This window comes from Dama dama, chromosome 22 (assembly GCF_033118175.1).
Source record: "Dama dama isolate Ldn47 chromosome 22, ASM3311817v1, whole genome shotgun sequence".
Classification (NCBI taxonomy): Eukaryota; Metazoa; Chordata; class Mammalia; order Artiodactyla; family Cervidae; genus Dama; species Dama dama.
The window spans coordinates 11,819,343-11,842,781 of NC_083702.1; the positions used below are offsets into that span (position 1 = coordinate 11,819,343).

At 52.6% G+C, this 23,439-nt stretch overlaps 1 protein-coding gene across 3 annotated transcripts in view; it reads left to right on the forward strand.

Annotated features, from left to right (window-relative positions):
* The window catches only part of DCP1B (decapping mRNA 1B), a 41,710-nt gene extending 23,217 nt beyond the window's left edge, over positions 1-18,493 (forward strand). For 2 of the 3 annotated variants that reach the window (XM_061124636.1, XM_061124638.1), the window contains exons 4-10: positions 2,534-2,600; positions 4,803-4,938; positions 11,623-11,751; positions 13,313-14,080; positions 15,923-16,171; positions 17,949-18,160; positions 18,266-18,493. In XM_061124636.1, the coding sequence (XP_060980619.1) occupies positions 2,534-2,600; positions 4,803-4,938; positions 11,623-11,751; positions 13,313-14,080; positions 15,923-16,171; positions 17,949-18,152 (1,553 nt within the window). In that variant the 3' untranslated portion in view covers positions 18,153-18,160; positions 18,266-18,493. The remainder of the gene's footprint in view (positions 1-2,533; positions 2,601-4,802; positions 4,939-11,622; positions 11,752-13,312; positions 14,081-15,922; positions 16,172-17,948; positions 18,161-18,265) is intronic. The other variant, XM_061124637.1, reaches the window with a different exon arrangement.
* The last annotated feature ends 4,946 nt before the right edge of the window (positions 18,494-23,439 follow it).

Genomic DNA, 23,439 nt, shown 5'->3' on the forward strand with positions numbered 1-23,439 from the left:
CTGCTGTTTCCTGGCTACCGGGCTTCCACTTCCTCGGTGACGTGTTTTTCTCTGCTGCTACCACTTTCCTCCTTTGGTAGTTTTGGAAAATTCCATCTCCACGGAGAGGAAGTTTTCACTGTAACCAGAGAACAGAGCAGGATCCTGGGTTTGTAACGAGGACTGAAGCCTCCAAAACACGCAACGCCTTCAGGTTTCTCAGTCGCTGTGATCGTAGTGTCGGTGGTCCAATCCACTCTCGCTCAGGGCAGCACACGGCAATGGGTTGGCCTGTGGGACTCTGTACGGACAGCTAGCACCGGGGATCAGTGTCCATGGGCCAGGAAGAGCCCAGAGTCAAGTCCTGAGAGACTCACTTAATGGTCTTGGGGCGAAAGACTTTCTTTTGGCTACCAAGGCTCTCAGCGCGTAGGCTTCAAAACTCAGACTCTTTTTCCAGAGTGTCCATGTATCAGAGAGCAGTATGTGTGTGTATTTCAAAGAACGCGCAGTGGGCCGATCAAGAGAAAGCTGGGTTTTTTTCTTCCATTTGCCCCGCCCCTGTACTCACAGGTAATATAAAGATTCCTGGTGCACGGACCACAAAAATTACCCCCATTTATAGGGGTCAGATTTATAGAGTCCTTTTAAAGACATCTGCTTAACACAGCACTAAAACAACACTTCCTGTACCTTTCGCTGAGTCTTTACCGACAAGAAAGAGAAAGACCCACAGGGCCACTGGTAGGTGAGTTGGGGTGGGACAGGGGCAGTGATTAAAATATCACAAATGTTTTAATGACCAAATAATACCCATATAATTAAATACTTTGGAAATTTAAATTAAGAAAAGTATTTTTTTAAGTATATTTTGTTGACTCTCATTGCCCTGTTGTAACTTAGCAGCTGTTTTCAGTGAAGATTTTTTAAGTGTGTATGTAGTTAATGTGTTATTGGTGTGATTAATATTACCAGGTCCTCGACTAGATCTTTATAAACTTATTTTAGACCTGTTTGTGTCGTTGTTGAGTTGCTAACTAGTGTCCAACTCTTTTGAGACCCCATGGACTGTAGCCTGCCAGGCTCCATGGGATTCTCCAGGCAAGAATACTGGAGCGGGTTGCCATTTCCTCCTCCAGGAGATCTTCCTGATCCAGGGACTGAACCCGAGTCTCCCACATCTCCTACACTGGCAAGTGGATTTTTTACTGCTGAGCCGCCTGGGGAGCCTTTGGACCTGTTTGGCCTTTGCTATAAAAATGACATAGATTGTACATACTAATATATACGACTTACTTGAAAATTAACTGAATCAATAGCAACTGTATTATGCCACATTGTTCTTTGATCACTAAATCATTAAGTCATGGTTGTATCTAGTCTTTCAAAAGTTGTAAATATTCTGTGCAGACACTTAGGAGTTGCAGATTCATTACTGAATTTTATTTTTCCAGCACTGTATTCTCACTTAAGGCCTCCAAAACCAATCTTTCAGTTAATAACACCTTTCCGGGAAAAAGGAGAAGGGAGAGAAGCTTCCAGGCCTAATATGTGTGTCAGGTGTCCAACAGTTACAGAAGATGGAGCGTGTGTGTGTGTGTGTGTGTGAATGTGTTTGTATGTGTGAGAGCTCTGTGTGAGTATGTATATATGAGATTTGTGTGTGTGTGAACGTGTTTGTATGCGTGAGCGTTCTGTGTGTGAGAATGTGTGTGTGTGTGGTGAGTGTGTGTGTGAACATGTTTGTGTGCGTGAGCGTTCTCTGTAAGCATGTGTATGTGAGGTGGTGTGTGTGTGAACGTGTTTGTGTGCATGAGCGTTCTCTCTGTGTGTATGTGAGAAGGTGTGTGTGTGGCAAGTGTGTGTGAACGTGTTTGTATGTGTGAGAGCTCTGTGTGAGCATGTGTATATGAGAATTGTGTGTGTGTGGTGAGTGAGTGTGTGTGAACATGTTTGTGTGCGTGAGCGTTCTCTATGAGCATGTGTATATGAGAATTGTGTGTGTGGTGTGTGTGTGTGTGTGTGAACGTGTTTGTGTGCATGAGCGTTCTCTGAGCGTGTGTATGTGAGAATGTGTGTGTGTGGTGAGTGTGTGTGAACGTGTTTGTATGTGTGAGTGAGAGCTCTGTGTGAGCATGTGTATGTGAGAATGTGTATGTGTGAACGTGTTTGTTTGCGTGAGAGTTCTGTGTGATCGTGTGTGTGAGTGTGTGTGAGTGTATGAAGGCATGTGAGGCAGTGACGCTGCAGAGCCGAAGGGTGGAGAGTTGGGGCTCGTCTTCAGTCTGCTCGTCCGTCTAAGCATTCGCCACGTGCCTGTCATGTCCAGGTGCTGTATTTGTAAGGACAGGACACTTCACTGTGTGTCTGTGCATGCATGTGTGTGTGCATACCTTCTCTTTGGGCTTAAAAAGCCCCAGCTCAAGGTTTTCAAGCTTCGACTCCAGCGACTAGTTCATTTATTCTACGAGTATGTACTCCTCTCATGGTGGAAAGGGGATTTGTTTCCCCTTCTTGAAGACACTGATTCACTGGTCCTCTGTGTTTCTTGCAGTGTCCATCTATGGAATTTGGTTTTATGACAAGGAAGAGTGCCAAAGAATCGCAGAGCTTATGAAGAAGTAAGTGCTGTGGGATGTGTTCTATGTTTCTGAGTGTGTGGGACTGCACCACGGGGTAAACAGAGCCCGTCTCTGACAGCAGCCCCTTCCCCGTGCTTAGGAACACCTTCACCATTACTCACCAGATGAAAAATAAGCATAAATGATAATGTCTCACGCTTCCACATGGTAAGATTTATTGTGTAGGGTAGTCCTCCTCTTTTTTTTTTCTGTGCATGTGATCTGTAATATCAGTTTTTCTGGATAACAGTTTTCCTTAATACCATCCTCGTTTATAAATTAGCAGCTTTTTCCTCTGAAAAGCTATTGGTATATCTCAGTGAGGAGAGCATTCAGAGTGTTTCTGAAAGGCTGCCCCACCTCCTCTGGGGTCCCCGTGCCCTCCTGCCCCAAGGACTCCCCTCCATCTGCCTGTGGGTCTTGAACCCCCCTCCCATGTAACTCTTCGAGGGCTTTGCTGAGTCTTTGTTTTCAATATCTTCAGAAATATCTGAGCTAATACTAGTTTAGTGATCAGCAGATGGACTCTCTCTCTCTCTTTTGTGTTCCTAGTCTTTTTTCTATTAATCTTGCGAGGCCTTGTTGACTGGTGCCGGTCGGCATGAGGCTGGGGGGTACTTACATGACTGTCTCCTGGTCCCGCTCTTGCTCCCCTGATGACCTGAGAGGACTCCCAGGTCAGCACGCTATCCCCCTGGGGGGGTCTATCAACCCTCTGAGATTCTCGAGCCTCAGGGCCACTCACGGGAAGGGAGTTATTTCCCTGCATTCCTGTGGCTGGTTCAGAGCTTGGGAGCGAGTGAGCTTCCTGCATGCCATGACCCTGGGCCGGGACTGGGCTCAGCCATACATGGAATCCAGCTGCCTCCCACACAGGCTCAAGCAAGCAGCTCCATCTGCAACAGAACCAACCATTTGTCAGTTTTAAATCCTAGGTCGATGAAATGGCCAAAGTAGCAGGGAAGCATATATACTACCATCTGTAAAGCAGACAGCCAGTGGGGATTTGCTTGTATGGCTCAGGGGGCTCAACCCAGTGCCCTGTGAGGACCTGGGGGTGGGAGATGGGAGGGAGGCTCAAGAAGGAGGGCCACATGCAAACCTGTGGCTGGTTCTTGTTGATGTATGGCTCAAAAGTGGCCCTGAAATATGGGCTGTGGGGAGCACTTTTTTATGGATAAGACTGATTTCTGAAAAGCCGAGCTGGTGAGAGCTAATTTTAGGTAAGCAGCTCAGGCTGCAGATGGTGATTAAGTGTGTTCAAACTGGTATTTACCACCGTAACAGCTAGTTCCTAGAACATTCCTGTGATTGTAAACTGTGCGGTGGATAATAATAGCAGGGCTTCATATAGATTAAAAGGTACCGTGTCCCCCAGCCGGGAGGCCGTGTGAAGACACTCAGGTTCTGTGGCGATTCCTCAGCAGCTGGGGCAGGACCTGCTTGGTGACGAGCAATTAGCCAAGTGCGATGCATGTGGACTCCCCGCCCATCCTCAGAGTTGAGCCTCAGTGAACCCGCAGCTGTCTTTCCCCGCAAACTTCATGGCAGTGATGGGGAAGCGTGAGCTATGGTCAGAGCCCTCCTATAGGAGGGAGACGTGTCCCCATGTCAGCGGGGAAGCGGTCTGGCCTCCCCTCTGCAAGGTTTTCAGGAGAACAGAAGGCGCTTCCCAGTGCTGTGTTTTCACGCCCCCTCTTCTGGGGTGGGACCTTCGCTGTGCTTCTAAACCACCTGGGACACAGGGGCTGGGCTCAGCTGTGCTGCAACTCCCAGGCACTTTGGAAGAAGGGGGAGACTGGATCTGCCGTGTTGGGAACCCAGTCTCCAGGTTGAGAACCCTGAATTGGGTTCCCCAGCAGTTCAGGGGTCCCTCCAAACACTCACAATAAGGAGTCACAGACTTTTTCTGAGAAGGACCCAATAGAGAATACTTTCAGCCTTGCAGGGCCACCTGGCCTCCGTCCCAGCCCCTCAACCCTGCCCTGGCATGGTGACAGCTGCCACGGGACACTGGGCAGGGCGGAGGCCACCCCCCTCCAGATGCAGTCCTGTGGTCAGTGAGCTTGGGATCTCGACTCCCATCAGTTCCAGCAGTCTTTTTTCTAATATGACTGTAGCAAGATAAAAACAACTGGGTGAGAACTGGCTGGTTGTGTTGAGCTGTCTTTTCTGGTGTGGATCTCCCCTCTATTTTTCTAGCCTCACTCAGTACGAACAGCTGAAAGCCCACCACGGCGCGGGAGCCGGGGCCTCACCTGTGAGCCTTGGCTCAGGAGAGGGCAAGGAGGCCGACATCTTGCGGATGCTGACCAAGGCCAAAGACGAGTACACGAAGGTGAGTCCCATCCCCATGGTGACGCAGACTCCGATTCCAGCTGGGGACCTGCCCACTGAGGCAGACTTGGTGCCGTTCCTTCTGCCAAACAGAACTGTATGAGAAATGCCATCTTTGTTGACTTTTAGTAGACTGAAGACTATTTGCTTTTAAGCGGATTAAAATGCAGCCCCAGGGGCTTCCCTGGTGAGTCTGTGGTAAAGAATCCACCTGCCAATGCAAGAGATGCAGGTTCGATTCCTAGGTCAGGAAGATCCCCTGGAGGAGGAAATGGAACCCACTCCAGTGTTCTTGCCTGGAGAATCCCATGGGGGGCTATGGTCTACAGGGTCACAAAGAGTTGGATGTGACTTAGCAACTGAAAAACAGCAACAAAAACACATCATGTGCATAGTGTTCATCGCTCAGCTGAGAGATAAGTAACAGAAGACGCTCTTCCTCCTGCCATCACCAGCCAGGTCGTGTCCAGAAGCACCTGCACAGTCACACTGTCCTTGCTCCATATCCTTCTCGCCTTCTCACTGCCCAGGTGTGACACCTGGGCCGCTCCGGGGCACCCACCATGTGACCTGGGCGGTCCAGCCTCGCCACCCCTGGGGGAGCCGCTTCTCCCTCTGCTCATCCATCATCAGAGGACATCTTTGAAGGCTCTCTCCACGTGTTCTCTGTCCCTCATGTGGCTTCTGACCCACCCACCGGGGGTACCTGCGCCGAGAGCCCCCAAGTGGGGCAGGTCTGCTCACGTCTGTGTCACCCACTCTTCCGACACAGAGTGTGGGCATCAGAAGCGGCCCGGGCCTGGGTATGGGAAGGTGGGCATGGAAACACTGCCCTTTCTCGGGAGTCTTGCTGTGAGAGCGTGGATCTCCAGTGACCACAAGTCTTCAGGAGGACAGAGTGCTGGATGTCGGGCACATCCCAGGAGAACAGCACAGCTCTGATTGAGTCTTACACTGACTGAGCGCTAAGGCCTCTGCAACTCCAAACCTCTGACACGTGTGATAATCCCGGAAAGTGAGAGAGGAAATGCTTTGAGCTGGAGGAAGGTGATATTGATAAAGCGAAGCCTGGCAGCACTACAAATGACTTTTTACATGAAGTTAATAGAGTAATTTGAAAAACTTGTTTTGGACAGTATTTTATGTTTTCTCCCTGAAGAAGCAAATGCCTATGAATCTGCTATGAAGTAGCCGCACCGTGACCTTGAGCTTCCTCCTCCATTAGACTTGGTTGGAGGGCAGGTGAGGTGCGGGGAGTGGCTGGACCACAGGGGCCAAGGGCTGTGGGGCTACATGCCGAGTCTTCAGAAGTGGCCTGTTTTGAAGAACATCTGTGCACACGTATAACTGAACCACTTTTCTGAACACCTAAAGCTAGTACAATTTTGTAGGTCAACTATACTGCAATAAAAAAATTAAATAATCAGTGGACTGTTCTGTATTTAAGACTGTTTTGTGGTTTAAGGCAAAAAGGAAGATTTGTCCTCTGGATATAGCTCTGACTTAGCTGTGAAATTAAAGAAAGTATTGATGTTCAACGAGAAGATTTAGTGGAGAAAGGGAGATCAGTAGAGAAATAACTCCAGAAAGAATGAAGAGAGCCAAAGCAAAAACAGCACCCAGCTGTGGGTGTGACTGGTGATGGAAGCAAGGTCCAATGCTGTAAAGAGCAGTATTGCATAGGAACCTGGAATATTAGGTCCATGAATCAAGGCAATTTGGAAGTGGTCAAACAGGAGATGGCAAGAGTGAACATCGACATTTTAGGAATCAGCAAACTAAAATGGACTGGAATGGGTGAATTTAACTCAGATGACCATTATATCTACTACTGTGGGCAGTAATCCCTTAGAAGAAATGGAGTAGCCATCGTAGTCAACAAAAAAGTCCGAAATGCAGTACTTGGATGCAATCTGAAAAACAACAGAATGATCTCTGTTTGTTTCCAAGGCAAACCATTCAAGATCACAGCAACTCAAGTCTATGCCTCAACCAATAACGCTGAAGAAGCTGAAGTTGAACGGTTCTATGAAGACCTACAAGACCTTCTAGAACTAACACCCAAAAAAGATGTCCTTTTCATTATAGGGGACTGGAATGCAAAAGCAGGAAGTCAAGAGATACCTGGAAAATTGTAGTCGCTCAGTCGTGTCCGAGTCTTTTCAATCCCATGGACTGTAGCCCACCAGGCTTCTCTGTCCATGGGATTTTCCAGGCAAGAGTACTGGAGGATTGCCATTTCCTTCTCCAGGGGGTCTTCCTGACCCAGGGATCGAACCCAGGTCTCCCACATTGCAGGCAGACGCTTTACCCTCTGAGCCTGGAGTAACAGGCAAATCTGGCCTTGGAGCACAAAACAAAGCAGGTCAAAGGCTAACAGAGTTTTGCCAAGAGAACGCATTGATCATAGCAAACACGCTCTTCCAACAACACAACAGAAGACTCTATATATGGCCATCACCAGATGGTCAGTACCGAAATCAGATTGATTATATTCTTTGCAACCACAGATGGAGAAGGTCTATACAGTCAGCAAAAACAAGACCGGGAGCTGACTGTGGCTCAGTTCATGAACTCCTTATTGCCAAATTCAGGCTTAAATTGAACAAAGTAGGGAAAACCACTAGACCATTCATGTATGACCTAAGTCGAATCCCTTACAATTATACAGTGGAAGAGACTAAAAGATTCAAGAGTTTAGATCTGATAGACAGTGTGCCTGAAGAACTATGGATGGAGGTTAGTGACATTGTACAAGAGGCAGTGATCAGGACCCAAGAAAAAGAAATGCAAAAAGGCAAAATGGTTGTCTGAGGAGGTCTTACAAATAGCTGATCCATGGCTGATTCATGTCAATGTATGACAAAAACCACTACAATATTGTAAAGTAATTAGCCTCCAACTAATAAAAATAAATGGAAAAAAAATAGCTGAGAAAAGAGAAGCTAAAGGCAAAGGAGAAAAGGAAAGATATACCCATTTGAATGCAGAGCTCCAAAGAATATCAAGGAGAGATAAGAAAGCCTTCCTCAGTGATCAATGCAAAGAAATAGAGGAAAATAATAGAATGGGAAAGACTAGAGATCTCTTCAAGAAAATTAGAGATACCAAGGGAACATTTCATGCAAAGATGGGCACAGTAAAGGACAGAAATGGTATAGACCTAACAGAAGCAGAAGATATTAAAAAGAGGTGGCAAGAATACACAGAACTATACAAAAAAGATCTTCATGACCCAGATAATCACAATGGTGTGATCACTCACCTAGAGCCAGACATCCTGTACTGCAAAGTGAAGTGGGCCTTCGGAAGCATTACTATGAACAAAACTAGTGGAGGTGATGAAATTCCAGTTGAGCTATTTCAAATCCTAAAAGATGATACTGTGAAAGTGCTGCACTCAATATGCCAGCAAATTTGGAAAACTCAGCAGTGGCCACAGGACTGGGAGAGGTCAGTTTTCATTCCAATCCCAAAGAAACGGAATGCCAAAGAATGTTCAAACCACCGCACAATTGCACTCATCTCACACGCTAGCAAAGTAATGCTCAAAATTCTCCAAGCCAGGCTTCAGCAATATGTGAACCGTGAACTTCCAGATGTTCAAGCTGGATTTAGAAAAGACAGAGGAACCAGAAATCAAGTTGCCAGCATCCGCTGGATCATCAAAAAAGCAGGAGAGTTCCAGAAAAACATCTACTTCTGCTTTATTGACTACGCCAAAGCCTTTGACTGTGTGGATCACAACCAAACTGTGGAAAATTCTTAAAGAGATGGGAACACCAGACCACCTGACCTGCGTCCTGAGAAATCTATATGCAGGTCAAGAAGCAACAGTTAGAACTGGACAAAGAATAACAGGCTGGTTCCAAATCGGGAAAGGAGTACATCAAGGCTATATATTGTCACCCTGCTTATTTAACTTATATACAGAGTACATCATGTGAAATGCTTGGCTGGATGAAGCACAAGCTGGAATCAAAGATTGCCGGGAGAAATATCAATAACCTCAGATATGCAGAAAGCGAAGAAAAACTAAAGAGCCTCTTGATAAAAGTGAAAAAGTTGGCTTAAAACTCAACATTCAGAAAACTAAGATCTTGGCATCCAGTCCTATCACTTCATGGCAAATAGATGGGGAAACAATGCAAGTAGTGAGAGACTATTTTCTTGGGCTCCAAAATCACTGCAGATGGTGACTGCAGCCATGAAATTAAAAGACGCTTGCTCCTTGGAAGAAAAGCTATGACCAACCTAGACAGCATATTAAAAAGCAGAGACATTACTTTGCCAACAAAGGTCCATCTAGTCAAAGCTATGGTTTTTCCAGTAGTCATGTGTGGACATGATAGTTGGACTATAAAAAAAGCTGAGTGCCGAAGAATTGATGCTTTTGAACTGTGATGTTGGAGAAGACTCTTGAGAGTCTCTTGAACTGCAAGGAGATCCAACCAGTCCATCCTAAAGGAAATCAGTCCTGAATATTCGTTGGAAGGACTGCTGCTGAAGCTGAAACTCCAGTACTCTGGCCACCTGATGGGAAGAACTGACTCATTGGAAAAGATTCTGATGCTTGGAAAGATGAAAGCCAGGAGGAGAAGGGGACAACGGAGGATGAGATGGTTGGATGGCATCACCAACTCGATGGACATGAATTTGAGTAAGCTCCGGGAGTTGGTTATGGACAGGGAAGCCTGTCATGCTACAGACCATGGGGTCGCAAAGAGTTGGACATGACTGAGCAACTGAACTGAACTGAGAAGATTTAAAAGTAGAAGAAAGAAAATGAAATTACCCATAACCCTACCACCCAACAATGTCTGCCTTTAGCACTTCAGGTATATTTTCCCCCAGGCTTCTCTGCCTCGTGGATACTCGTATCTGTGTGATAAACGGGCTCATGTGATGTAGCTGTTAAGGCCTTGGGTTCTCTGCAAAGAATCCATTATACACTTTTGCCAACTCTGTGTGTTTTTCCAAGTAGAGAAAGGCATAGAAGCTTTGGGTAGGGAGAGACGTTGAAGCTTCAACCACTGGATGATGAGCTGCAAGCTGTGGAAGTCAGTGGTGTCTTGTTCTGAGCACTTTTTACATGAAAATGAAGCTTCATTGGTAGACGTCCTGTGGTGGCGACTCAGGAAGCAGCTGCTGGCGGCTTGCCCTGGGGGTGCTGTCCACGGCCCTCCTCGGTGTGTGCAGAGTAAAGCAGCTGGCAGCCCAGGGGCCCTGAGTGCAGACGGGAGCACTCGCAGAAGTGAGCCGAGCTCCACTGTCTTCGGCCGGCCAGCAGGCTGTCAAGCCTTTTCACGCCAGCATTCTATCAGTGACTCTGTCAGGGACCACACTCTGGTCTCATGTTGCTGATCCACATCTCGGAAGCCAGGCCAGTGGTCCTGTGGCCATAACTCACCTGAGAATTAGAAATAACATTTTATGATTCAGAAAGTGATTCCATGTGCCATTTAATACTAGTGCCAAATATGCAAATGGTGAACGGAATTCTTGGCTGGAAAAAGTCCTTTGTGCAGTGAACTTTCCAAACCGAAGCAAGCACAGTGGTGATCAGCCCCAGCCCCGACATCCTTGGATAGAAAGTGCAGCCAACAGCCATGAAATTTATGGGAACGAATCAGGGTCCGGGGGGGGGTTGGAGGTGGGGGGGAAGGTTGTATTCACGGCCACTCCACGCTGGGGACAGAGAAATGTGTCCTGGCCCAAGGGCACAACTGTGCCATTGAAACGAATGACGCCACAAAGCCCACCTTGCAGAAGACCACGCTTTACAGTTTTATTTGCTGTTTCAGCAAGGGAGACACAGACAACACTGCCCTACCCTCCCTGCTATGAATCCCAGTGTGTGAGCAATTGCATAGTTGATTAGATTAATGGGTGGTGATGACTCAGGATCCGAAATGACGAGGCTTGTCTCTCCTCTCTTTCTCTGTGAAATTCTAATTTGTAGTGAGCGGTTCAGAACACTCGGATTTGAATTATTCTGTTTATGCAAAAATCACTCATTAAATAAGGATGATGTTAGTAATTTTTAAATCAGTTGTTTGAGTCAGCTTTACCCGTTGGTTTATAGACCAAAGAGGGTCAGTCACTCTAAGGATGCAGCTCTCCAGTCTTAAGTGAGCTGCCAACTGGGCTCGGAGCCCTCCCCCGACCCAGATGAGGCGCCAGGGGAGCCTTTGTGCTGCTGATTACCGCAGGAGAGCCGGAGACTTTGTTAAAGCTGCTGCTTCTCAGGCAGACCCACAGACTGTCACACCTCCGGGTGTCTCTGGGCCTCTGGATCCTGCGGGCCGATGAAGTACCGCTGAATTGTGCCACTGAGACACACTCAATCTGAATTTGATTTAGACTCAAACATAGCTTGGGCTTCCCAGGTAGCACTAGTGGTAGAGAACCCACCTACCAATGTAGGAGATGTAAGAGACCTCGGGTTTGATCCCTGGGTCAGGAAGATCCCCTGGAATAGTAAATGGCTACCCACTCCAGTATTCTTGCCTGGAAAATTCCATGAACAGAGGAGCCTGGCAAGCTACCATCCGTGGTGTTGCCGAGAGCCGGACACAACTTAGCAACTGAGCACACAGATACGGTAAAGAGCATGAAGGTGCATTCTTTTTAAGAGATTAAAGTTTCTTTTACACCAAAAATGAGGTTCTTTTTTCCATTTCAGTGTAAAACCTGCTCTGAGCCCAAACAGATCAGCAGCTCGTCCGCCATCCACGACAACCCCAACCTCATCAAGCCGATTCCAGTGAAACCCAGTGGGAGCCGGCAGCAGCGGGGCCCTCGGCCCAGCCAGGTGCATGGTCCTTGCTCTCCACCTGGTCCCAGTGATTCCTGAGGGACTTTGGCCCTGAGGCTGGTCAGGGGCGAGGGGGTGGGGGGCTGTGCTGTGGAGGTGCCCTAGAGTTGATCCAGGAAAGAGAGATTTCAAAGTGGAGATTTTGTCATTATGTATGATTTGCTCTTCCTACAAAGGGTTGCTGTTTTTACGTTTGGCATTTCCCTTACTCTGTGCTAATCCCTGTGAACTTGACTCCTTAGAGGTTTAATGTGTTCCAAAAAGACAGCAGCCTAATACCACGTCGGAGCCGATAAGACTATTACCCATTGGGCCATATCCTTCTGAGGTTGGCCACTGACAAGAGGCAGCCCTCCCCTTGGCACCCAGTCCTGGGCCATGTGCCCTGTGTGGGTGGGACTCCTGGTCTAAGGACTGGTATCAAGTCCCCCTTTAGACCCCATGACCCGTCACTGTATTTGCGTCTAAGATACAAACATGAAACATGACATCAGTTTTTGTATGAGTATATATATTTTTCAGAATACCCCAGCATTAGCAAAATAGCTAATCTGCAAATTCCATCACTTGAGTGTGGGTATAACCAGTACCTATGGTTATTCCTCATCAAAAAAAATTTTTATAAGGGAATTGTTGGTTTAAATCCACTTTAAAGATGAACTTGGAGCCAAAAGACATAGACTGGCTCATGCAAGTCTTGCATTCAATTTTTTTTTTTTAATATCTTTTCTAATTAACTTTTAGCTTTTATTATAAGTTTGCTTTTCATGGAAATTGTTTACAAGAGAAACTGGAATATGTAACTTTAAGATACGCTCCTGTTCTCCTAGCCCAACCGCAGGGAGCAGCAGCCTCGAGGCACCAGGGCACAGGCAGGAAGGAAGAAGGCCTGTCGCCAGCCACAGGGGCGTTTACGCCTCTGACGGGCTGTTAGACCGACTGCTGTGTATTTGGATCAAGTTAGAGAGAGTGATGACTTACAACTTTCCAGCCCTTAATTTCTGTCATTCTGTGGAAAACTATCAGGAATTCTGAAACCCTTGTGTTTCTGCAATTGCTCGGTGTCTCCCAGTACTTTGCAGGGGGAGGTGTACTTCCTGTTGAGGAGAAGATCTTCCGTCTGTGTCTGTGATTTTGCACACAGTCGTCGCAAGGCCCAGCAAGCATCTCCTGATTGCTCATCAGTCAGCAGATAGTGAGGGACTTCCACGGTGCTCCAACCACTAGGGCTCCGGGCTTCTGCTTGCAAAGGGTCCGGGTTCTATCCCTGGCTAGGGATCTGGATTCCACATGTGGCTCGGCCCAAAGAAAAAAAAAAATTCAACAGATACTGAAATATGACAGCCATCTTGGGGTGGGAGGGAGAAGCCTATGACAGAATTTGACGTTAGAAAGGCGGTCCCAGATGTGTAAAGTTTATGATCATTAGGCTTTTCTATCCTCTAATCGACCCCTTGTAAATAGAAATCATTGGGTGGGTAAGTTAGGTTTCATTCCCCTCATCACACATAACCAGATCACACATGCACACGCTATCAGATGTGTGTGTTTGTTCCAGACCTCAGACCCGGAACCCCAGCACCTGTCCTTGACGGCACTCTTTGGGAAGCAGGACAAAGCCCTGTGTCAGGAGGCCACAGGGCCTCCCCAGACCCTCCCCCTGCAGCAGCAGCAGCCAGAGACGCTCCCAACGCGGCAGGGGGTCGTCCGATCCCTATCCTATGAGGAGCCCCGGAGACCCTCGCCCCCCGTCGACAAGCAGCTCTGCCCTGCCATTCAAAAGCTCATGATCAGGAGCGTGGACCTACAGCCGCTGGCGGAGCTGCCAGAGAACCGGCCCTGCACAGACGCCCTCAGGGCAGCCTGCGCTGGGCCTGTCCGGACAGGGTCTCCCTGCAGCCGCGCACTCGCAGCCCCTGGGACTCAGAACCCGCTCCCGCTGCAGAGCATCCCCGGGGCCGAGAACAGGTGTGAGCCGGGGGCACCAGCACCTGCCAGCTCGACCACCACCCACGCGGCCCCGGCCCAGCCCACCTGTCTCAGCAGTGCCCTCCCGCCCCAGACTCCAGGGCCCCGGGCCCTCCCCAGACCGGCCCCCCCTGGCCCCAGCCCTGGCCATCAGCCAGTGGGGCCAGGCGAAGTCTCCCCACGGGAGCTGCTGCGGAGGCTCCAGGCGGTACAGCAGGACCAGCAGCTGCCTGTGCCCGGCCGCCCGGCCCTGGCGGCCAAGTTCCCCGCGGCCACCCCGAGCACGCGAGCGCGGAACCCCCTGGAGCCCTGGAGGGACCCGCCCCCCAGCACAGAGCAGCCGGCTCCCCTCCTTCAGGTGAGTGTCCTCCTGCTGGGGAGCACCGGGCAGGGCCACGCGGGACACGGCGTCTGCCTCCACCTCCTGCCAGGAAGGGGTCTGCTCTCTGCCTGGTGGTCTCACGGCGTCTGCCTCCACCTCCTGCCAGGAAGGGGTCTGCTCTCTGCCCGGCGGTCTGGGAGCCCTCCTTTCAAACACACTTCATTCCCAGAGAGAAGTCTTCTTGTTTCCAGGTCTGACATGGATACAAGAAAACCCTAGCTCTCTGTGGTTGGAAACTTAGTGTCTGAAATTGTTCAGGATGTCAGACCTCTGGCCCCCCGCTGGTTATGTCGCCCACAGTAAACTGTTGTGTGTTCATGATCCCGTGCATGCTTCTGGGCACTGGCTGCGGGCCAGGCCCCTCTGCACGTGCTGCGTGGAGGTGAGCCAGGAGCCCTGTCCCTGGGATGCCACAGCCCGTGGGCTCTTGAGGTCAGCTGAAAAGCGGGTCACCAACCCTGGAAGGCATAGCCTCCCTGCTCGTCTCTGCAGGTGTAGCTTAATGAGGGTCAGGAGAAGGCAGAAGCTGCTCCCTGCCCCTGCCCACGACGTGCACACTGACTGCCCGAGAGGAAACGTCATTCTTAGATATGCTCCGTCCTCCAGGGAAGCTGATTCTCTGTGGTCACTAATAACTCAGGACAGTGAGAAAGCTGAAAGCTCCTCCATTTCTTCACTGCCCATGCACGGGCAGCATCTGGAGATCTGAGGGTCTTTTTCCATTTGGATTGGTACAGATTCATTGACAGTGCCTCAGCGTTCAAGTTTAGGAAGTTCTTGCTGTGTTATTATGTGTGTCCTCGTTGGTCCTTCCATCCTATTTCGGCAAGCGGCTTACAGCAGGACCCCAGAATCGTTCACTTTTAGGAACCAAGGCAGCAGGCGTGGAGCACAGTTTTCATGTTGTCAGACTGTGGGTCAGAGTGCTCTTGTTGGCCGTTGATGGAAATCTCACCTCTGAGCACCTGCCATCCTGAGACAGTGACTGCTCCCCACCCGCATCCTCGCCCCAGCATGACCATGCCCCTCTTCTCTGCTTGTCCCCGAGGATCCAGACCAGACACTAGGAAGCTGGAGTTAATGGTTGGTGGTCACCCTGACGGGCACGTCCCCCCTCCGTGCTCATGGGCCCCAGAGCCTGTGCTCTACTAGCCGCCCATGGAGTCACCTCTGCTTCAAATGACGACTGGCGACAGTTAAACAAACCACCCGCCCCCTCCGCCTGCTTTCTGCCCAGGACAGTGCCAAGAGAGTGACTGAGGTCACAGCAGCTCCTGAGGGGCCAGAAGACACTACCGGAAAACCTGGTTTTCGGCCTAGTAGCCAAGAGAGGCAGGCAGACAGGTCACTTGCAGGGCCTGCAGGAGTAGCCCCCTGGTTGCTGCACTCCCCCCGGCCCTGGACCCAAATGCAGAGAATCAGGAGGTGGAGGGTGAAGATGTGACCCTGTGACCCTTCCCTCACAGTGGGAAGATGGGCCCCAACAGGCAGGGGCATGGACAGCCAGCCCCAAGGGAAAGGCCAGGTCCTAGATGCCGTCAAGTGGTGACTGGAAGTGGGGAAGTGAGGTGCTACTCAGAGGACGAGCCTTCCTGCTGAGGGGACCGTGGTCACGACAGCAAATGCCAGGCCGATGGGTACCCGGGGTGGGGTGGCGGGGAGGTGGACATGCAGGTGGAGCCGGCCTCCTGTGGGCTGCCCTGACGCTCGGAGCTGTGGATGGTTAACCTTGGAACCTGCTGTGTCCGCCTCACTGTCCGCACCCTCAAGTGCGCCAGCCGCCCTCACCTGCCCACCTGTCTCTGTCTCCCCCGGCAGGTCCTCTCGCCCCAGCGCATCCCGGCCGCCGCAACCCCGTCTCCACTCATGTCGCCCCTGGTGTTTGCGCAGCCCAGCTGGGCCCTGCCGCAGGAGAGGAGCCGTGCGCCCTTACCCCCAGGAAACCAGGACCCTGCTGCCACCCCCGCCGGCCTCCTCCTGCCCCTGCGGACGCCCGAGCCCCCGGGGACCTCCGGCAGCGCCCTGAGCAAGCTGCAGCTCCAGGAGGCCCTGCTGCACCTCATCCAGGTAGGCGGGCACCGCCCCCTCCTCGGCCTCACCTGAGACCCTCAGGGAGCCCGGCCCACTTCCTGCTCCCCAAGAACCAGAGGGTGATGCAGCAGCTCAGCGCTTCTAGGTGGATGTGTCCACTCCTCCAGGTGCTGTCCTTGGAGGAGGGACTCAGTCCTCCAGTGCAGGAAAGGAGGAGGCAGGCGCCAGTTGATCCTGCAGCCACTGGGAGGGTCCTTGGTCTGGGGGTGTTGGGAACCAGCAGGAGTTGGAGAGAGGCTGCCCTGAGCCCCGGGGAGGGGGCAGCGAGGACAGCAGGAGCGGCTGTGACAGCCCAGGCGTGTTTTACAGAGATCCTTGAAGCCCGCAGTGAGGATGGGGTGGGATGACTTCCTGTGCATGCTCATCCCTGTGAAATAACGAGAACAAGGATACTTGCGCAGAGCTGTGCCGGGCTGGGCCTCCAAGACCAGGAGATGGAGGCTGAGGGACAGGCCTGAGGGCACCTGCCAGCAAAGAGCGAGCTGGGGCCGCAGCCTCACTGTCCAGCACCTCTGCCCACCCCATGGACCAGCCACGAGGTGGCTGGGCGGCCCAGACAGAGCATACCTCAGTACTCGGGGCAGGCCCTGAAAAGAGCAGGCATTTGCCGGCAGACCCAGGCAGCTCAGCTCTCATGTTCAGGGGTCTTTTGGGTAAATAGTCTTTTAGGGTAAAAAGATTTTCGAGTTATTTTGCTTGAGTGTCAGGAACCTTGAGAGAGTGGCCAGCACTTCTGTGCTCTCTAGTCTGGCTCAAAAAGGTGGAAGTCTCCTCTAGTCAGACTGTTTAGTTTGAAGGTAACGCATTTTAGAAAGGAGAGGAAGGGGCCAGGAAGCAGCTGAGCGTGAAAGCGGAGCAGACGGGAGATGCCTGCACCTCCCTGATTCACAGGAAGGGGATCCCCCTCCTTTTCCAGGAGCTGCTTGTGGTAAGTTCATGAAGACTTGGGGATGACATCTATACACTTCTGTGAGCAATAGACAAAAACCCCTTAAATGTGAATGTACAGGCACTTATTCCATCTAATAACACTGTCCAAAGTTCTCTGTGCAAGGGCAGAGATACTGCGGCCCCAGACACAGGGGCTGCAGCGGCCCTTCCCCCGGGGCTCGCTAGTTAGAGGTCACACATTTGTCCTCTGCACCAGCTGCTCCCCCGTGAGCCCCTGGGAGTGAGCGGGCGTGTGAGCTGTGGGTGGATCACCAGAGCACCGCAGAGCCGGGTGGGAGGGAGTCTCCAGCATCAGAAACAGAGAAAACCTCTATGGGTCCCTCGGCCCCCGGAGCAACCCCAGAGCCCCTGGTCTCACCACTGCCCACCAGCCAAGGCCAGAGCCCTCAGCTAACCGGGCCAGGGCAGGAGTGCACTGGCTCTGGCTTCACCAAGCACATTGCCGTGAAGTCTTAACTTCGGCCCACAGCAAAGGCCGGCCTCCATGGTGGTTCAGTGGAAAAGAATCCTCCTGCCAATACAGGAGACCCAAGTTTGATCCCTGGGCCAGGAAAATCCCAAGGAGAAGAAAGTGGCAACCCACTCCAGTATTCTTGCCTGGGAAATCCCATGGACAGAGGAGCCTGGTGGGCTCCTGCCCACGGGGTTGTAAAGAGTCGGACACAACTAAACAGCAACAGCCACCCCTTGTGGGCGACTTGGGGGACCTTTCGGAGCCACTAGTGACTTCGCAGCCAGGCGGGCAGGATCAAGTGCGTCTTGTCCTCCCCGCGCAGTCTCCAGACGCCCTGTGTCTCTGCAGGCAGCGACTGACCAGGCCTCTCTGGAGCCAGCCTCACTCCGTGCTTCCCCACGGCTGCTGCCCTGCACTGCAGGCCACGAGCACCTGCTGCCCTCCCAGCTGACCACTGAGGACCCACAGCTGATTCACACCCCCCCCCCAACCTCCACAGCCTGGCCTGCAGCCCCCCTGTTCACACAGGCGCTTAGAAGCCAGGCACTGTGAGCACACAGGTGGGGAGGAGCAGCTGAGGATCCAGGTGCCGGCCCAGCCCCAAGACAGACAAAGCCTCTGGTTGCGAGTCTCACCCCCTGGGGGCTTCTGATTCTGTTTTCCAGAATGACGACAACTTCTTAAATATCATCTACGAGGCTTATCTCTTCAGCTTGACACAAGCGGCTGTAAAGAAGACTCTGTGAAGGCAAGACGTTTCAAAACCCATGTCCGAGGCCCTCCGGCTCAAGGCTCTTTCTTGTCAAATGTTGTTTCCCTAAATGTTTCTGCCTTTTTTTACCAAAAAAAAAAAAAGATGTATAATATGAAGTAAAATGTTTCAGACTTTTTCAGTCATGCGTCTTTTTTCATCCCATCCTTCAAGGCACCTGGTGCCAAGGATTGCGTGTGTGGGAAAAGCCCTTTGCTCACGTCACGTCACAGTGAACGGTAAGCTTCAGCAGTGTTTGCTTATCCATCCTCAGCCATTTCTGGAGTATTCTCCCCGTGGAAAGGGCCCTTCTGGGAATGTGGTTTCTTTTTTATCAGCAGCTGCAGTTATTTCGGGACCTCAGAGAACATGCCAACCGCCAGGTGGCAGTGTAGGCCCGCAACCACCGACGTGCCCCACCAGCCTCGCCAGTAACAAGGGGAGCGATTTTCCGGACAAAGTCAACCTGTTTGTCAACATCCATTGGCACTGATCACTGAGCCCTTGATGGGAAATGCTTGCTGAAAGTATTCACCGCTGGTTTCTATGGGGATCGTCCCAGGACTCCCACACACGTCCCAGGCTTCCAGCAACACAGCATCTGTCCAGCCCCTTCGGCAGAAGCCAGCCTCTGCTCCCAGGGGAGCACTGTGCAATCTTCAGCGAATAGAGCTGAGAGGAAGGCCGCAGATCGTGAAGCCAGTTCTCGGCCTCTGCAGGGAAGCCGTGGCCCAGACGGGCTTGTGTTCACAGAGTCAAGGGGCCCGCCCTTGGAAGGAGGCAGGAGGGTGCTCTCCGGGTCGACCTAGTCCCTGCCTCGCATCGGAGATGAAGTGAGCTTTGCGTTTCTTCAGCCATGTTTGTTCTCGGCGATAAAAAGACCTCCAGACGCCCACACGGGAGCCCGGCCTCGCCCTCCTTTTAGGGTCAGAAAAGAGGTGGGGGAAGTAGGTTTCCTCACAGCTTCTGCCACCTGGACATGGACCAGGAGCACAGGCCTGGGGCAGGCACGTGGCCAGACTGGATCTTAGGGCGCCTCCCCGCCCGCCCCCCAGGAAAGGAGCTAAACTTGCCGGGCCCCTCAAGGACACCCTGAGTCCAGGGACCTGCTGTCACCCCCCGACTCAGGGAGGGACAGGTCCTTCTGCTTCTCCAACAGTCACAACGGCTGACGCAACAACAGACCCTTGGGGCACTTGAAGCTCACCGCTTACCTGTGCAGGATCTGTGTTCCTACGGGGCAGGAGGGCAGGGGGAGACACACGGACCTGCTGCCCCCACACCAGGAACTACTCCCCTCAGCCCCACCCCCCCATACTCAACCTGGAGCAAAATCAAGCTTCTCCCGAACTGCAGGCCGACCTCTAAAACAAGCCTGCATATCCTTGATCAGTGTTCAGGGTTGCTTCTCCAGCTGGGGGAAATGAATGCCACCGAAAAATTTCCCAATATATTTGTGGTAGCAAATGGCTGATTTCTGAAATAAGCATTTTTTAACTTGATTTGGATAAATAAAATAGAAAGCCCAGTCAGAGCACAGACTGTGCAAAGACAGCTGGAAGGATGCTCCCCCCCCAGCACCCCACCCCCTCGCAGTGTGGTTGGAAGGACGCCCCCGCCCGACATGGTCCGACCCTCACCACAGGCTTCACTGGTCCTTTCTAGGTCAGCACCGCAGTGATCGGGTTTGAAAACGAATTCTCCATTCTTTCCTGGAATGAATCGCTTTGGAAGTGACAGGTCCAGTTCAGAACAAACACAGAACCCCCTTCAAAGGGCTCTTGGAGGCAGGGAGCCGAGTCCCTCTGTGTTTGGGGGGTGGGGGCTGCTTTGTCCAAAAGCCTTTCTCTGGAGGGTTCAGGAGGTGAACTGCAGGGCCACCTACACATAAACCCACTTTCCTTTTTCCTACCTCACCCCAATTCCGAGACCATTGCAGACAGCCCCCCTTTGCATCATCAGCTCCCGACAGCCCCTTGAGGCTGACGGAATCCCACAGGAGGAAGGTGAGATGGGTCCCCGGGCTCTGGACTTTAACCCTGGAGATGGGACCCAAGTCAGTTCTGCCTGGTGTGGGGACAACAAAGGGCCTTGGTCAGACAGCCTTGCCCTCAAGTCCTGGATGAGGGACCCCGTCTCAGACGCTGCTTTTTGATTTATAAAGAGAAAGCTGTACGCACCTCTCAGGTCCTCACAGGGATTAAATAGTGACTCAGGGAACTGCTGCCTCAGGCCATGAAGGCTGGAGGCATGGACTCCATCCTGCCAGACGGAGGGCCCAGCTGGGACTCCCGTGACCTCGCCTACCGCCCCGAGGGGCACCACGGTGCCCTCTTCTCCCCTACTCCTCTATGGATGATGGGGGACAGTTCCCCTCACCCCTCTCTTCAGAGGAGAAGCCCTGACCTTCAAGGCACAGCACCCCCATCCCCATGACCCAGCTGCTGCTGCTGCCACCACCCTACCCTCATTGTGAGGCCAGAAGAAAAAGAAAGTGTCAGTTGCTCAGTCATGTCCGACTCTTTGTGACCCCATGGACTGTAGCCCTCCAGGCTCCTCTGTCCATGGGATTCTCCATTCAAGATTACTGGAGTGGGTTGCCATTCCCTTCTCCAGGGGATCTTCCCGAGCCAGGGATCGAACCTGGGTCTCCTGCATTGCAGGCAGATTCTTTACCGTCCGAGCCACCAGGGAAACCCTCATTGTGAGGCTGGAGGAGGAGACGCTGAAGGGATCTCCTTTCCTGAACCGTCTTTGCAGAGACCTCACTCTGCTCTCCCCGTTCATCAGCATCCTCAGGAACGTCCCGAGCCTGGCCCTGCGAGGACTGGAGAACGGGGCCACCTCTGCATGACCCCCCGGCGCCGGCAGGGGCTCCAGGCCAGGGGCCACATCCCTGGTACCGGGTGACCGCCTCTCCCTCAGACACTGGTCACAGCCCGCGGGTCCTGTCCCAGGACAGGCAGGAGGACGTGTGTCCTGCACAGGAAGATCCAGCCGCAGGCCAGCCCAGCCAGAGGACACATTGGCCCACACCACGAAGGCTGGTGTCCCTGGCGCGGAGCCCCCGGGGCAGGTGCTGTCACGTCAGGTTCAGGCCTCGGTGCCAGTGTGCAGGTGGTCTGGCCGGATGTCACCCAGACACAGGCGGGAGGGGGAGCCCAGAACTGACTCGCGGATACTGTGTCGTCTCTACAACCCAGCTGCTCGCTCCCGCCAGCAGAGCAGCCGCCTGCCTTTCCACCTGCCTGCTCCGTTCAGAGGGCTTCCCAAGTGGCTCAGTGATTAAAAGATCCGATGCCTGCCAATGCAGGAGACCTGAGTTCAATCCCTGGTCTGGGAAGAGCCCCCGGGAAAGGAAATGGCAACCCACTCCAGTATTCTTGCCTGGAAAATCCCATGGACAGAGGAGCCTGGTGGGCTACAGCTCATGGGGTTGCAAAGAGTCGGACATACCTGCCCCCTGTGTCCTGAGTGAGTGAGTACGCGCACACACTCCATGCAGACCTATGCCACCACCTCCTCTTCAGAGAAGCCGGGCGCGTCCTCGGCCTTGGTACGCAAAGCCGTCTCCAAAGTCTTGTGTTGTCAGCAGCCAGCAGGCTCAGCAGCTCTGCTTCGTGGAATCGCCTGGCTGCACAGGGCGGGTGGGTCCCCAGCATTTGCTGAGTGCCTGGTTTTCTGATTTCCGATGCTCAGAAACTTTTTTTTGATTTCCACTTACAATTGGGGGGGTGGGGCGGGGGTGAGAGAGGTGATTACAAACACTTGGTATATTTACCTCAAGCGTGAGTATCCAGATAGATTTTCACCAAACTGAGTTATGAGTAATGCCTCCCAACAGAGCCTTGCGAAAAGCACACAAATAAAAACTGTGTGCAGACTGTGGTCCTAAAACACCAGGGGTAGGCTGAAAGCCACGCACGGCCGACCAGCCCCCTGGTGGCAGCTCTGATCACCATGCAACCAGCCCTCTGGGAAAGTTAACTGGAGCACTGTGGGAGGGAGGAGAGAATGTTCTGGATGGTGAGAGGGGTGGGAGCCAGCAGTTGTGAGCCAGAGGCTGCAGCAAATCAAGGTGGGCTTCCCCGAGATGGGCAGGCGCTGGATGGACATGCAAGGGGGCGGTGGGACCTCTCAGGTCTGGAAGACGAGGTCCCAGCTAGCTGAGCCCGCGCGCGACCCTAGAAGACATAACCCGATGCTTGGGTGGGGATGATGTTCTGAGGACCAGGGCGCCACCCAGCAGCCAGGTGGCCAGACTCCATGTGTCCTGTGATGGTGAGCCCGGGGGTTCCAGGAGATCTCTCCTCCCAGCCCCGTATCCTCCCTTAACCGGGAGCCCCTGATAAGCCGTCTCTGTGTGTCTGCCGCAGGGAGAGTGAAGTCGTCACTGGAGCAGGGCAATGTTTCCTGGGAGGGCCCCCGCCTCCTTGGGCAGAGGGGCTATATCCCCGTGTGTTTCCTGGACAGGCCCCTGGCAAGCACGCTGCCCACCCAGGGTCCCCAGGGTCCTCCTGAGGGACGAGCAACCACTTTGAAGTGGCCCTGCCAGTGGGCACCAGGTTTAATAGGTAGAAATGGGGCAGCAAGAGGCCTGGGACCACCCCCCACCACTCCCCACTGCACAGGCCCAGACGCCATCGGGGCCCTGCCTGACGTGAGTGCCCAGAGATGGGTGGCAGAGGACAGAGCAGGGCCTGGGAGACCCACTTCTCGGGGGCACTGGGCCGTCAACCGTCTACAGACCTCACCCTGCTCTGGACATCAGCGTCCCCAGTGAGAAACTGCGGGGGTGGGCTTGGTAACAGAAGGTAATCAACGGCCTGGGGAGCGCTCTGCTGTTCCTGGCCCAGCGACCCAACATCCAGGCATCGTTGTGGCTACTTGGTACATGAGTGTCGGTTCAGAACTCACGGGTCCTGGGGAACTTCCCTCCCTGCTCGCCCAGGGAGCAGAGTCATCATGTCCACAGCATGACAGGTTTAGCCCCCAGACTTTGGGGAGTGGGAGTTTGCAGCGAACAGAGGTCCTTTCTGAGCTGAGGCCAAGGGTCCCAGACCTCAGTCCTCTCTGTTGTTCATCCGT